At 36.0% G+C, this 13,382-nt stretch overlaps 4 protein-coding genes across 5 annotated transcripts; 1 reads left to right on the top strand and 3 right to left on the bottom strand.

Moving 5' to 3' along the window:
* Window positions 1-2,691: 2,691 nt before the first annotated feature.
* LOC110853725 (RWD domain-containing protein 1) lies at window positions 2,692-4,175 on the bottom strand. Its single transcript, XM_022102040.2, has 6 exons — window positions 3,960-4,175; window positions 3,666-3,889; window positions 3,527-3,572; window positions 3,354-3,451; window positions 3,090-3,288; window positions 2,692-3,005 (listed from the first exon to the last, which is right to left on the bottom strand). The coding sequence occupies exons 1-6, from the start codon at window positions 4,027-4,029 to the stop codon at window positions 2,923-2,925; spliced, it is 720 nt and encodes a 239-aa protein (XP_021957732.1). The 5' UTR covers window positions 4,030-4,175; the 3' UTR covers window positions 2,692-2,922.
* A 76-nt stretch (window positions 4,176-4,251) lies between these two features.
* LOC110853724 (mRNA-decapping enzyme subunit 2) lies at window positions 4,252-7,533 on the top strand. Its single transcript, XM_022102039.2, has 8 exons — window positions 4,252-4,590; window positions 4,682-4,992; window positions 5,067-5,165; window positions 5,250-5,325; window positions 5,399-5,611; window positions 5,669-5,754; window positions 5,890-6,072; window positions 6,147-7,533. The coding sequence occupies exons 2-8, from the start codon at window positions 4,682-4,684 to the stop codon at window positions 6,874-6,876; spliced, it is 1,698 nt and encodes a 565-aa protein (XP_021957731.1). The 5' UTR covers window positions 4,252-4,590; the 3' UTR covers window positions 6,877-7,533.
* Window positions 7,374-10,605, bottom strand: LOC110853723. Of its 2 annotated transcripts, none has more exons than XM_022102037.2 (5): window positions 10,430-10,605; window positions 10,132-10,336; window positions 8,934-10,042; window positions 8,611-8,856; window positions 7,374-8,539 (listed from the first exon to the last, which is right to left on the bottom strand). In XM_022102037.2, the coding sequence occupies exons 2-5, from the start codon at window positions 10,322-10,324 to the stop codon at window positions 7,874-7,876; spliced, it is 2,214 nt and encodes a 737-aa protein (XP_021957729.1). In that variant the 5' UTR covers window positions 10,325-10,336; window positions 10,430-10,605; the 3' UTR covers window positions 7,374-7,873. The 2 variants fall into 2 exon arrangements, with proteins under 2 accessions (XP_021957729.1, XP_021957730.1); XM_022102038.2 differs by having other exon boundaries at window positions 10,410-10,605.
* Window positions 10,606-10,800: 195 nt separating this feature from the next.
* Window positions 10,801-11,679, bottom strand: LOC110854292 (cold and drought-regulated protein CORA). The gene is made up of 6 exons (XM_022102721.2): window positions 11,524-11,679; window positions 11,367-11,460; window positions 11,280-11,294; window positions 11,148-11,218; window positions 11,037-11,082; window positions 10,801-10,970 (listed from the first exon to the last, which is right to left on the bottom strand). The coding sequence occupies exons 1-6, from the start codon at window positions 11,533-11,535 to the stop codon at window positions 10,912-10,914; spliced, it is 297 nt and encodes a 98-aa protein (XP_021958413.1). The 5' UTR covers window positions 11,536-11,679; the 3' UTR covers window positions 10,801-10,911.
* Between the last annotated feature and the right edge of the window lie 1,703 nt (window positions 11,680-13,382).

The following is a 13,382-nucleotide window of genomic DNA, read 5'->3' on the forward strand; positions in this document are numbered from 1 at the left end:
ATTACGGCAAGGTTCGAAATAAGAAGAAGTGTAAAACGAGGTTATGTACAGTACAATAAGAGAGAAAGGTGGGTGGGTGAGAGCGAAATAAGAGGGGACAAGGTTAACTTGGCGAAAAAGTAATAAAGTTCCATTAAGAGAGAGGAGAAGGAAAAAGGGAAGTTGGTCTACGTACGTAAGGTTTGGCTTGATTGGATTTTACTTCTTCTGGACCAAACCAAACCACCACCACCCTACTTTCGAGGTCCGTAATTCGGGCGGTTGTAAAAATACACTCTACGAGATAGAGACGAGAGACCAAATAATAAGTGTCGCAACTTTGTCTGATTCGTGTTACCTATTTCCTGCTCGAGGCGAGGGTGGAGTGGGATGGCTGTTGTGTAATAATGCGTATCAGATCTCCCTTTTAGATACTTTGCCTTTATCGGTTAGACGGCATTAGGGTTTTATGCCCGCGTGGTGGATTATGGTCAATGGCCGCGGAAGAAGAGGGACAATGTCCCCACGGTTATTCGACGTCCCATCATCTCCCCATGTTATATAAACCCCTCCCTCCCCTATCCTGCAATGTTAATGTCCCCACAGCTTCCGCGACCACTGGTTATGGTAATAAATGAAGCTAACTTTGTCTCATGGAGTTTTTCGAGCCATATCCTAAAGTAGAACAACAACAGGAAGTCCAAATCTTTTCGGTGTGAAGGTCTAATCAATTCCATAGGTTGAGAAATATAGAGTTCGCCTCAAGTGAAAACATCACGCCTCAATCTAAATAACTATGTATGCATGTGGGTAGAAAGAAGGTTGAGTGACGTTAAATGTCAAGTTCACACCTAAACAGGGGGCTTTCTCTCTATACGAGATCGGTATCATTCACAGAGAGGAATAAAAAGCAATTTTTTACTGCTTTTACTCGTCATGCTTTCCCCGTCGTAAATACGCCGTAAGGAAAGCAGCCTTGGAGCACATGCTGACTAAAACATAGTCGATTCTACCATCATTTATATTGTATTAGAGGTGCGGGAGTAAAAGTATGAAGTAAAACTAACTGCAGTTTCACTACTGGTTGGATCGATGGGGGATCAACGGGGAAATGTACGCAGTGCTCAAAACCATGTCCTGTTGGAATCAAAAGTGGTCTCGGAATATACGTTGGTTCGTACGTACACAAGTTGCCCGTGGTAGTGGTTTTGTAGCTGTGTTCCTAGCTTCTCTAAACACTCGAAACTCTCCTCAGTTCCATCCATTTGAATGTGGAGAAAGGAGGAAAAGGAGGTTCGTTCCTTCCTTGATTTCACCGTTTCACGGGTTTCTCTGTTTCGGTTCGGTATTTCAGACTTGGAGGAGGGTTTGGTTTGGAGATATGTATGTATGCATGCATTATTTTGGGTGCATGCCTGTGGTGCAAGCAGGCTGTGTGGATGGATATATATTATTCTTTATGTTTCTGGTACAATGCAATAACGTCGGGCTGATTGCATGAATGTGTCAGTGTATGCATTTCCTCTCCCTGTGTCACCTTTATTTGTGTGACAGGTCGAGGGAAGGGAGGGCAGGAGATTGTGGTATTGTGAGAGACATGGAGTTGTATGCAGGAAGCAGTAACGCTTTGTGAGGACTCGAACAGGAGAAATGTTTTTGCAGGATGAAAGGGAAAGTAAGGACGTATGCATAATATAAAACATGGAGTTTTTTTCGTAAAATACGTAAAATATGAACTATTTTTGAAAAAATGTAGCATTTCAACGTCAAAATAAGATTCTATTATACGGAAATAAACAACATGCAGTAAAAATATTTTTGGAAAAACGTAGTATTTCAACGTCAAAATAAGATTCTATTATACGGAAATAAACAACATGCAGTAAAAATATTTTTGGAAAAACGTAGTATTTCAACGTCAAAATAAGATTCTATTATACGGAAATAAACAACATGCAGTAAAAATATTTTTGAAAAAATGTAGTATTTCAACGTCAAAATAAGATTCTATTATACGGAAATAAACAACATGCAGTAAAAATATTTTTGGAAAAACGTAGTATTTCAACGTCAAAATAAGATTCTATTATACGGAAATAAACAACATGCAGTAAAAATATTTTTGAAAAAATGTAGTATTTCAACGTCAAAATAAGATTCTATTATACGGAAATAAACAACATGCAGTAAAAATATTTTTGGAAAAACGTAGTATTTCAACGTCAAAATAAGATTCTATTATACGGAAATAAACAACATGCAGTAAAAATATTTTTGAAAAAATGTAGTATTTCAACGTCAAAATAAGATTCTATTATACGGAAATAAACAAAAGACAATAAAAAGATTATTAAGGGGTGAAAGCCCTTTATAAGATCGTTATGTCCGTCTGTCCGTCTGTCTGTCCGTAGCTCCGATAACTTTTGAACGAAAAGACATAGACACTTGAAATTTTGAACGTAAACTCCTAACGTCAATAGAGAGGACGAGTTCGAAGATGGGCACTGTAGGTCACACCCATCAAGGTCAAAAGGTCATGAAATGTCATTTAAAGGTCAAATTGCATACATGCATCAATTTGAATTGAAATACGGATAACACACTTCTTTCACCCCTTGGTTACATTCGTTGTGACGGTTTATTTGTGATGATGTGTATAAACATGTTACGCTATGCATGAAAAAATCGAATGAAAATATGAGACAGTTTAAGTTTAGAATTTCGAATTAGTTTTATATTACATTTATTCATACAAATCTGAACAAAATTAACTCAAAGTATCCGTGATATTGAACATTATCCAAAGTATTGCCCACAATCAGTCTGAATAACGTAACATTAATTTCCTTTTAAGTATCGTACGTATAGTACACTCGAAAGAGTTTTATAAAATTAAACCGGATAGTGTTCTCGTGTAAGTAACATAATGAAAATAAAATGATTTTAATTTTCTTCATCCGAATCCGCAATATCCAAATCTTCCATATCTTCAAATAAACTCTCGTCAATAGGCCCGGCGTCATCATCTGAAACAAATGCAGTAAAGAAAGTTGAGTTATATTTTTCATAAAATTCTTACGCTGCTGAAACGGAACCAATTAATAGCTTACCTTCATCAAACTTAAGATCCGAGTCGATAAGAGATTTATCTCTCATGAACAACTCTCTTCCTGTCAGTTTTATCGAATCTGCCGATACCTTGTCCTTTCCTATATTTAGTTTCTTTTTTGCGGCTTCACGCTCTAGATCGAAGGCCGTTTTCCACGCGATGAATGATTGTACATTAACTCTGGTACCTTCAAATCGTTGCTACAAGGGTAAAATAGAGTTAAATTTATCATGATTTATCTTAATTGTTTAATTATTATTATTACATGTTCAGCTTCTTCCTCTGCAATTCTTTTTCTTTCTGCCTCATCCTCCCGTTCCTTGAGAATTGAATCCCATTTGTTATTAAGCCATTCTATAGCGGCTGAAATGATTAAAAACAATTTTGAACTACATATAGCATGCGGTAAAAATGCGGTAAAAATTAGCGCATATTTACCAGAAACAATTGTAAAGACAACGGCCATTCCGACATTCTCGTTGGCCTGATGGGAAATAAAACATTATCAATCAACCATTGCTCGTTACCTTTATAATCACTTCAATCTAGATATGTTATTGATTAATGATTTGATTACCTGCTGTCGCAGAAACTCGGTCAGGTCGAGAATATCCTCCGGCTCAAGGTTTGAATTGTCCTCCTCCTCCTCTTCATCATCAATTATTTCAATATCAGGCACTTGTTCGGGATACTTGGGCGTAAATACAAACTTCAAAGTACACGCAAGCCCTTCCTCTCCTCCTTCCTCGTACGTTTCAGACTTTACGGATATCATAAATGTGATAGGACTATCTGAGACCACTGAAAATAATTATACAATTAAAAAATTAATTCTATTATGTACGAAATTTTATTTAAAATAATTAATTACATTTAAACTCGATCGGGTAAATTGCCTCGATCGCTTCGAGCTCGCTTCTCTGTTCTTCCAAGTAGTCCATTCTTGCCACACGACCACAATCACACAGACACAATTATAATTAAGGCTACTATTTAATTAATTGTGATTAAAGTTATTGTATTTTTTTAAGAAAAACAAAACTTGTCATAATAATATTTTGAGTTTGTACATGTGGAGTTTTGTGCAAGTGTGAAGCCGGAACTTGGAACTTGCCGGGTTGATCGTCGCAAGTTGAATATTATTATTTAAACTGGAGGATTTTACGCGACGTACTCGAAATTCGAGGGAATTTATTTAGCACAAAAACGACAATAATTATTTACTTAAAGTAGTTAATTTAATTCATTGAGGATTTTATTTATTGTTGAATTGACCAAGATTATTTATTATCAAAGTAAGATACACAAATACTCTGCGCTGATATTGTTAAATAAATTGTAAATCAAGGTCAATTCTGATGAACGATTTGTATTTGTTAAACAAATTTTGTTTGGTTAGTTAGTTTAGTTTTGATTTTATGTTGATTTAATAAAAACAAATTTTTGTTTTGATAAAATATTTGTGTTTGATTAAGTTTATTAGACGAGAAAAACCTGTTAAGGTGAGGCTATTTTAATGATTTATTTGTTGATATCAATGATATCCAAATTCGAAGTGAATATGAAATTTTAATTGATGTTATTTTCTTGTAGATGAGTTTCAACTACGTCAATAGCCTTCCCCTCGGGGGACTTATGGGTGCCTCGCCATACTCGAATGTCCAAATTTTGGACGCCTTCACTCTTCAACAGCACCAGCAACACTTGCGACAGAATCATCTCTATCAGCAGTACCAGCAAAGGTCATATCATCGCTCAAATAGTAAGGGCACACCCAACAGTTCTCATCATTATCAGCAAACCCCATCTTTGTCGAAGGACCAATTACTGCAACCGTTGATAAACTCGACCCCTCCTGTGATCAAGTTTCGCCTGCCGGATCGTGTCATTCAGGATGTTCTTTGGTAGGTGAAAGAATTTGCATTCCTGTAATATGAAAGATTTGACTATACGACGCTATCGGTACTTTAATTTTCAGCCGGTTCATAATGAATATACCAGAAGAGGAAAAGTTTGATCCTGTCCGTGCATTATTTCAAGTTGAGCTGGCTCATTGGTTTTTTATTGACCATTATTGGTAAGTTTCATTGAAAGAAGGTCGAAAATCTCGTTATACGTAATCCTGGAAATTTTGTTACTTTTCTTTTTATACTCTAAAAAGTACGGACGAAGGAGACCCAGCCCTGGCCAGTTTGGGACACATTCCATTCAACCAATTTGCCTACATAATTTTTAAGGTATCGACAATTAACATGTAATATATATTTTTGAAGTTATTGCAAAATAACTTGAACGGTTTCAATATTGCAGGAGGCACCTCACCTTCGACAGTATTACGAAAACGTGGACAAGTATTTAGCCGACTTTCGTACCTATCGAAGCCGTGTTCCAACTTACGGTGCTATTTTAATGAATCAGGACTTGACACAGGTTGTCCTCGTGCAAGGATTTCGAAATCAGTGGGGCTTCCCAAAAGGAAAAGTGAATGAAAATGAGGATCCTATCGAATGTGCTATTCGTGAGGTTAGTTGGTAGAATTTTTAACAAAATGAAATATTACTACAAAGCTGATTTAATTAGGTGTTCGAAGAGACTGGATACAATATGAGGCCTTTAATAAATCCTAATCACTTTATTGAAAGTAAAACTCATGATAGAAATGATAGGTAACATTATAACTCAAAAATTATTTTGATAATCATATCATATCGACTCATGCATTCATTATTTGATGTATTATAAATGCCCAAGCTTGTAGTGTAAAACGTATTAATAATGAATTTCTGTTTTGATTTCTACAGACTTTATCTAGTTCGTGGAGTTGACACCCAATTCCCATTTTTCCCTCAGACTCAATACGAAATCAAACAGATTTCATGGTTCAACATTGACGAAATTCCTGAACACAAGAAGGATACAAACCCTAAAATCTCAGGACATGGTCAAGCGGTCTCTAATTTTTTCACGATCTATACCTACGTGAAGTGAGTAAAATCGTAAAGTGGCACTTTTCCTCATTATGTAGTCTTCTTATTTTTGATATTAATGTTTTTTGTAGACGACTCAAGCAGTGGATCGCAGATAAATTAGAAGGTCGAAACAGAATCCAATGTTTTCGAAGCAAATACTTCAATCAGAACCAGGAGGAGGAAGAAAATTGCACTTTGGAGGAGACATATTCACTTCAATCTGAATACACAATTAATACTCCTTCTCAATCTTACCACCTTACGTCAAACTTATCTGGCGCATTGTCATCCGTGCCGGGTAAGAATGGAGACGAGCTTATCAGAGTGCTTGGAGGTATGCGCATCACATCATCTCAGGATGACGGAGATTCATTTCATAAAACTCCTGGAAATATTTCTATTGGTTCCGGAAAAAAGAAAGGAGCCAACATCAAGAAACGACTCTTTGAAGACAACAGCATCATTAGTCAAGATTCTCAACAAGTTTCGTCGAAGGATGCTGCAAATTTCCTAAGTATGGCGATGGGTATTCCAGTCACAAACAATCACAACGGCAACAATAGCTCTAAATCGGTATCGACCTCCTTATCCATTTCTCAATCATCTCCATTTTTCGGAAAGTTGCCGTCTTCTGTTAAAACCTCTACTCCAAATGTAGCGCAAGCGGCATCATCATCAATTCAAGCCTCACAAATAAAAAACAAACACAAGCATCACGAGTACATAAACTCACCCTTGACTGCAAAATCCTGGGATAACTTCGAATTTGACAAGGATAAATTAATGAAAGCTTTACAAATTGGTGATCCGCCACCATGAAATTATAGTAATTTCAACATCAATGAGGAATTTTATGACTGACTGAATTGACCCAACTCAACATAATGGATTTATAATATTTGACTGGAGTTTAGTTTGACTAGATGATGACATTCAATTAGGCTTGGAATTGCACGTTTTTTACCTATTTGATTAATTGCGGTAATTAATTATATTGCAGCAACGCATCGAACGACGCACAAAAAGTCAGATCGGCCGAAATATGTGTATAACAAGTGATATGAATTAGTTTCATATTTAGCGACTAATTGTTTGTTACCAAAATCGTTAATGGAATTATTACTGAAAAGACACCAACAATTAAGTCTGTTTAGGTTATAGTAGAAATTAGCTGATTAGTTATTAATAGTTTATTAGTGTAATCGGTATTAATTCCGATTTAAATTGTATTTTAGTATGCATACCTTGCCGATTACTAGATTTTTGCAAAATTAATTATACATTGTTGTGTCATACATAAGAAACGGTTCATTTTCTTAGTAAAAGAAAATATTTTATTCGTTTTTCAAAAATCTAGAGTTTCCACAATGAGTTTATTAATTATGGTTATTAATACACGAATACCTGGTATTGTATAACTTTCAATATTTAACTTTCATTTAAATAAATAAATACATTTTTTCTGGATTGTCCTACAATCTACGTGACTCGTTCAGACATTTTTTTTTACTTCAGTGAACTAAGATTTTAACTAGTTGTGAAAACTATCACAGTACAATATGAATGACACTATTCTAGCACCAATTACCACCAAAAACAACTAGCATTCTGTGAATACTTTATTTGATCCGTACTTAACTCATTTATCTGAATATTTACATGCAACTTACATACAACATACTTACAACCATGCAACTTATATACAACTTAAGTTTCTTTTTATCTTGTACTCTTACTTTGGCAAACAATGTTGTCTTCTGATTGAGTTTAAATAAAAATACATAATATATAGGCTAGAGTTCCTTAAATAAATAAATTACACATCCAATACTTTAACTAGCCTCAATACCCTTTCTCTACATATGGGACATTTCCCATCCCTCTTGAGAATTTTATCTCCACAAGTGTAACAGCAACAGAAATGTGCGATCTTATTGTGCACGAAGGCGGAATTCTTTCGCCTCGTAAAACAAATGTAGCATGTGTCGCTGCTATCAATTGAGCTACAAGTTTTCTTATCCGGTTTGCTACCCTGTTGATCAACGCCAGATGAAGTAGGGTGCGACTCACTTGTGTGAGGTTGGTCAAGATCTAAACCTAAAATGCATTTAAGTTCTGACCTTTCATCTTCCCCCATAGCTTCTGAGCTTGGAGGAGTGAGCAATTCGCAGATTGTAATACTTCCAGGGGGTGTAATAGGGTGCAGTCGATCGAGTCCAGGGTTATCTTCAGACACGAGGAAGGCAGTGTTGAGATCAATGTTGCGGTCCGATGGGAGGAATCGATGGTGATGAGGATCATCTACACGGTCCAGGATAATACGTGGTGATTGAACTTGACCAAGACATGGGTCCCCACGTCGAGTGGTGCTACTTGTGGTGGTCATCATTAGCGAGTCTACGTCAATTCTACGGTTCATCTGCTGCTTGCGTTTCTTTAATCGCCGTGCACGTGGACGTTTTGGGAGCCAATTTCTTCGAATCTGATGATTATAAGGTCAAATGAATAAAGGATAATTTGTTTAAATGAAGAAATTATGCTGAAATTTCTTACTCTGAAGCAGCGGAGACAATAAATGAATATTGAAAGAACGCTTGCGTCGCACTGTGCACATGGATGCTTCTTGGGAGTCAGTTTAGAAGAGTGGAATTTCGAATTTGTTTCAATCGTAGTATCGTTATTCGAGGAATCATTGCCATCCGAATCTGTAGTACGAATATAAAACCCGTTCCTGCCAAAAACATGAACCCCACTTTCACTTTCAACGTCATCTTCATCTTGAGTAGCAGCTGCAGTTTGCTGCAAAAAACATGAACAAGAACATTTGGTTTAGCTATTGAAAAGATTTTAAAGGAATAATAAGTTATTGAACCTACAACATCGACTGTTGGGGAGTCGGTTGTCGAATCAAAATTTTCAATCGGATTTTCCGGTAGGTCAGAATCCGATGCAACTTCCAGCTCGCTAAATTCTTCTTCGGTGGCATCAGCAGCTACAGCGTCATCCTCAACAGCTCCGTCGCTATTATTATTGTTATTATTATTACGATGATGTGGTGGGGATCCAAGCAATTCAGTGTCTTCTAATTCAATTAGACGTCTTGCTCTTGAAACTTGACGATGATCAGGCGTGTCTGCCCTCGGTAATGTCCAAGGCTCTGAGTTGTTACGAGCTATACTGTTTAGGCTGGCCAATGCAGAAGCAATCACGGAACTTGCCATCGAAGACGGCGACCTGCTGCGGTCAGCCGCCGTTGGTAGGGGGTGGTGGATGTTATAATCGGGAGAAATGGGACGACGTGAGATTATGTCGGGATGAGGGTTTCGTCGTGCAGGTATTCTAAAACTCGCATAATCCTCGTGAGATACTGCTGGTCTAATGCTGAAATGATGCTGGATTGATGCTGTTGGTGTGGTACTGGAATGATGTTGGTTTTCACTGCATCTTAAATGGGGAAAATCTGCCAACGCCACGTATTCCTTGCCTCCAAATATATACACAGGTTTGACCAGATCCGAGGAAGGAACAGCAACCGCAGTTGATGCTCTAATGGCTTGCAAATTGTTAAAACTGAAAGATTCCTGTGGTGACAATGACATTTCGTCACTCTCGTGCTGTTCCTGTTGTTGGTGGGGAGAAGGTTCTTTGATTGGTGGTAAATTGTCAAGGCCGGTAGTCTTATCTGCTTCAACAACATTGTCGGGATTACTGCTGCACGACGGATGACTACTATTTCGTTCTTCAACTGCCGTTTCTCTCATCGCAATGTCAGTAAATCTTTTTCTGAAAAACTTTTCCATTTCATCTATCCGATTATTTTGTCCAGGTATGACAGGGCATTCGAAAGTGGCGAAGTCGTCATCATCGTCGTTATCATCACTCATAAGTAGTAATTCATTATATCGGGTTCTCTTGAAAGGTGGTTGTTGTTGCACATCATTGTTAACAATACTTCTGTTGAAATTCGGAACTATAAAATCAATCACTTACAAACAAAAAAAACACAATTAATTCAATAGCAAATAATACAAAAAACCTGAACTTTCCTCTATTATTAAGTACTATTTTAATTACCTGCACACGTTGAAGTCGACGGAATTGCTTCCTTTTCTTGTTTCGATATTGCGACCAAGCCCAATTTGTCAAGAAACTTGTCCTTCGAGATTTCTCCAACTTTTGAAACCTCTTCGTCCTCATTGCATCCTATCGTTTTAGCAACTCCATGATCGTCGTCGGTGGATGACTCGAGCTTTTTTTTGTCCGACATAACAATTCCTTTCTACGATAAAGTAAAAGTAAAGTAAAAATATTCAATCAGATTCACACACCCAATCAAATCCAAAACCTTTCACCTTTAGTAATTTGTACTCACCCCAAGGTAGACTAGTGGGATACAGTCTTGAACCACTGGAAATTACAAAATTTCCAATTTGTTGAGTAGAAAATTTAAAATTTCCAAAGTTGGCAGTTATTTAAAAGTACGGAGGAGCGGACAAACCCTCGAGTTTGACTGACATTGTGGCTGATGCTGATTAGATATGAGCACAACCCACCTTTTGCTGCAGACTAAAATATTCCACTTTTCTCAGAATGAGAATTTTCCTGTCAGAACTTGTCTCACAAAAAGAGTCAACAGTTCATTTGTATGAATGGGCATGATTTACAATTGTGCAAAAAAACTGAGATTTGCAAAAAAATAAGCAATCTTTCATCTTTAGATTTTAATAATTACTCCCCCCAATGTTAATCATTTGATTTCAATTAGAACATTTTATTTCACTCGAGTGGCGTTTAAATCGCAATAATATTATTGATTTATATAATTAATTTTTCGCAGTCAAGTTTTCAAGCTTATCAGTATCCGTATGGTCCCCCGTGGCCACCGTGCCCGTGCCCCCCGTAGGAAGTATCAGCTAGAGTAATTAATTAAATTAGCAATGCACTCATTCAACATGCGTAATTAATAATTATGTATCTACCTGTTTGCCAATGATGTCTTTGACCCCCATGTCCGTGTTCGGTGACCTTTAGTTAATCAGATATAGTTAGGTTTTTTTTTGTCAAATTTCCTAAAATTTTAAATCCCTTACTCCGAATTTATAGTGATGGTTGTTTTGATGTGCCATAACCTTGGCGTGGCCGTGATGACCGTGCCCATGACCTACATAGATTCATAATTATTGCTCTAAATTTGCATGACCCTTTCTCATTAAGTTACTCACCATATCCACCATGACCTTTGACATAGAAAAGTATAGAAAACATTTCATTAGATGGATATCATTTAATTAAGAATCGTATATCTTTACCCCCATGACCTCCAGCATGGAATCCGTAATCCACAGCGTAGTGACCCCCACCAGCGTAAGCAACGGCACAAAGCCCAGCGAGAACAACAACGATCTGAAATGAAATTTTAATTATTCTTCAGAATTCAAAATTTTGAATACTTTTCAAAATCCTTACAATTTTCATCATTTCGATTTTGAGATTTTGTTTTGATACTGTTCTTTTGATGATGTCAAACAACAAGTGAATTAGGGCATTGAATTGACTCCACTTTTATACACACCACCTTTTTCCGTAAAGGGTTAAGATTGCAATTCATCAAATTCCTTGGGCCAAGAACGACAAACGCTCAACTTTTTTTTGTCAGACGTGGTTTAGTTGATACTTATTGTTGTACATAATCTGTTACATAAACATATTCTTATTTATCTACTTCCACCTGTCTACTTTTAATAGATCTTTGCTTAGCATTACATTACATTTTTAACAAAACTGCTGCTGCATTCCATGTTTAATGTTCAATCTCATGAAATGCTGCTCATATGTATGTACAACATGACAAAAAAACGCTCACGAAGGGATATTGCAACGAAATGAAATTGGTTTGATATTGATACTAGTGCACTTTTTCAATACATCATCAAAGTGAACCAGATTTGCTTAATATTGATTTCATCAGGGGTATCATACATTGGCAAAAAAACTTTAACTTTTACAAAATCTGTACTCTATTTTAGTTTAGGGGTCATTTATCATTATTATTCATTTGCATTTTAAAAGTGTTTTTTTTTCGTTGATTTAATCACATGCTTTCCATCGAGTGAACAAGCAAACAGTTTTTTTCTTAATTAATTTGTAATTTTTTTAAAAATTTGTATCTACCTGTGGTTGTTGCGGCGAGTTGTGTAATTTTGAGATTTTTAATGGTTTTATTAGTATGTGAATATGAGAGCATTTTATGTCAAATGTGCTGTGTGGTCTTTGTTTTATGCATCGCGTTTATGAAAACATTTATTTGAAACGTGTCTTCAGGAGGCGAAGTATCAAATCGTAAAAAATGTCAAAACTTTAACCTCAGCTTAATTTGTGTAAGTTACGAGTTGTTAAACTTTTTGTTGTGAATTTAACTGCGCGACGCAATTGAAAATAAAAATTATATTGTATTTAATAAAATCCAGTACATGCATTATATGCATAATTTGTAAATTATAATTATTGGAGATGAGATTGGTACAACAGCTTCATATTTTATCTGCAAAATTTTGTGTTGCTCTTTTTATTTATTTTTTATTGCAAAAATAAGTGTCGACGTTGCAGAAGCGCATTTCTTTTAATTGCTTTTTAGAGTCTAGCTGTCATTTAACACGATTGTATATTTGTACAAGATTAAGATGAATTTGAATTTAAAAGTTTTTCAAAACAAATTCAAATTGTTTAATAATTACTTACGAAATTGCGAAACCAAAAAAATAGACAAAAGATCTGAATCGTGTCATTGTCATATTTTTTTAGAATTGCCTTTCTTTCTGCTTCAATAGTTTAAAAAGGGTGATTGGTTCAATTGATTGATTGATTTTAATCGGTTTGCTTTACCACAATTTTACAAATTCAGTGATGCATTATATAACTTGCTACTTTTTTTCGTCAAACTCTGTTTGCGACTTGATTACACGGTACGAATTAAAGCTCAAGGACGAGACATTTTTGTAATTGAAAAGCTCCACTGCATTTCAAATTCGATATATGTATGTATGCAGGATGCAATTTTCAATTTCCACATTGCTGAGAATTTTAAGGTTTCCGTTTTACATAAGCGAGAGCGAATAAATAAAATTGCTGGCAATAAAAGGTTACATATACCGACAAAAAATCATGAGATCCAATATTTCAGCATTGCATAATAATTTCGTTTACATGATAAAATCCGTAGTCAAATCGGCTTGAGAAACCTAAAATTCTAGTAAAAATCTCCATTTATCGATTCTTCGGACACAATGAAATGAAAGTCAGGAATATTCCCTCATGCTCATGCCCAA

Source organism: Folsomia candida, unplaced genomic scaffold (genome assembly GCF_002217175.1).
Source record: "Folsomia candida strain VU population unplaced genomic scaffold, ASM221717v1 Fcan01_Sc009, whole genome shotgun sequence".
Lineage (NCBI taxonomy): Eukaryota > Metazoa > Arthropoda > Collembola > Entomobryomorpha > Isotomidae > Folsomia > Folsomia candida.

Coding starts and splice junctions, on each gene's coding strand:
- LOC110854292 (XM_022102721.2), bottom strand. Junction 11,083..11,147: donor ACCATCACTATAAATTCGGA/GTAAGGGATTTA, acceptor GATTAACTAAAG/GTCACCGAACACGGACATGG. Junction 10,971..11,036: donor AAGACATCATTGGCAAACAG/GTAGATACATAA, acceptor TAATTACTCTAG/CTGATACTTCCTACGGGGGG.
- LOC110853725 (XM_022102040.2), bottom strand. CDS start 4,029: ATGGACTACTTGGAAGAACAGAGAAGCGAGCTCGAAGCGATCGAGGCA. Junction 3,573..3,665: donor CCGAGTTTCTGCGACAGCAG/GTAATCAAATCA, acceptor ATTTCCCATCAG/GCCAACGAGAATGTCGGAAT. Junction 3,452..3,526: donor TGTCTTTACAATTGTTTCTG/GTAAATATGCGC, acceptor TAATCATTTCAG/CCGCTATAGAATGGCTTAAT.
- LOC110853724 (XM_022102039.2), top strand. CDS start 4,682: ATGAGTTTCAACTACGTCAATAGCCTTCCCCTCGGGGGACTTATGGGT. Junction 5,326..5,398: donor TTGCCTACATAATTTTTAAG/GTATCGACAATT, acceptor TCAATATTGCAG/GAGGCACCTCACCTTCGACA. Junction 6,073..6,146: donor ACGATCTATACCTACGTGAA/GTGAGTAAAATC, acceptor TGTTTTTTGTAG/ACGACTCAAGCAGTGGATCG.
- LOC110853723 (XM_022102037.2), bottom strand. CDS start 10,324: ATGTCGGACAAAAAAAAGCTCGAGTCATCCACCGACGACGATCATGGA. Junction 10,043..10,131: donor GTCGACTTCAACGTGTGCAG/GTAATTAAAATA, acceptor TTTGTTTGTAAG/TGATTGATTTTATAGTTCCG. Junction 8,540..8,610: donor ATTGTCTCCGCTGCTTCAGA/GTAAGAAATTTC, acceptor TATAATCATCAG/ATTCGAAGAAATTGGCTCCC.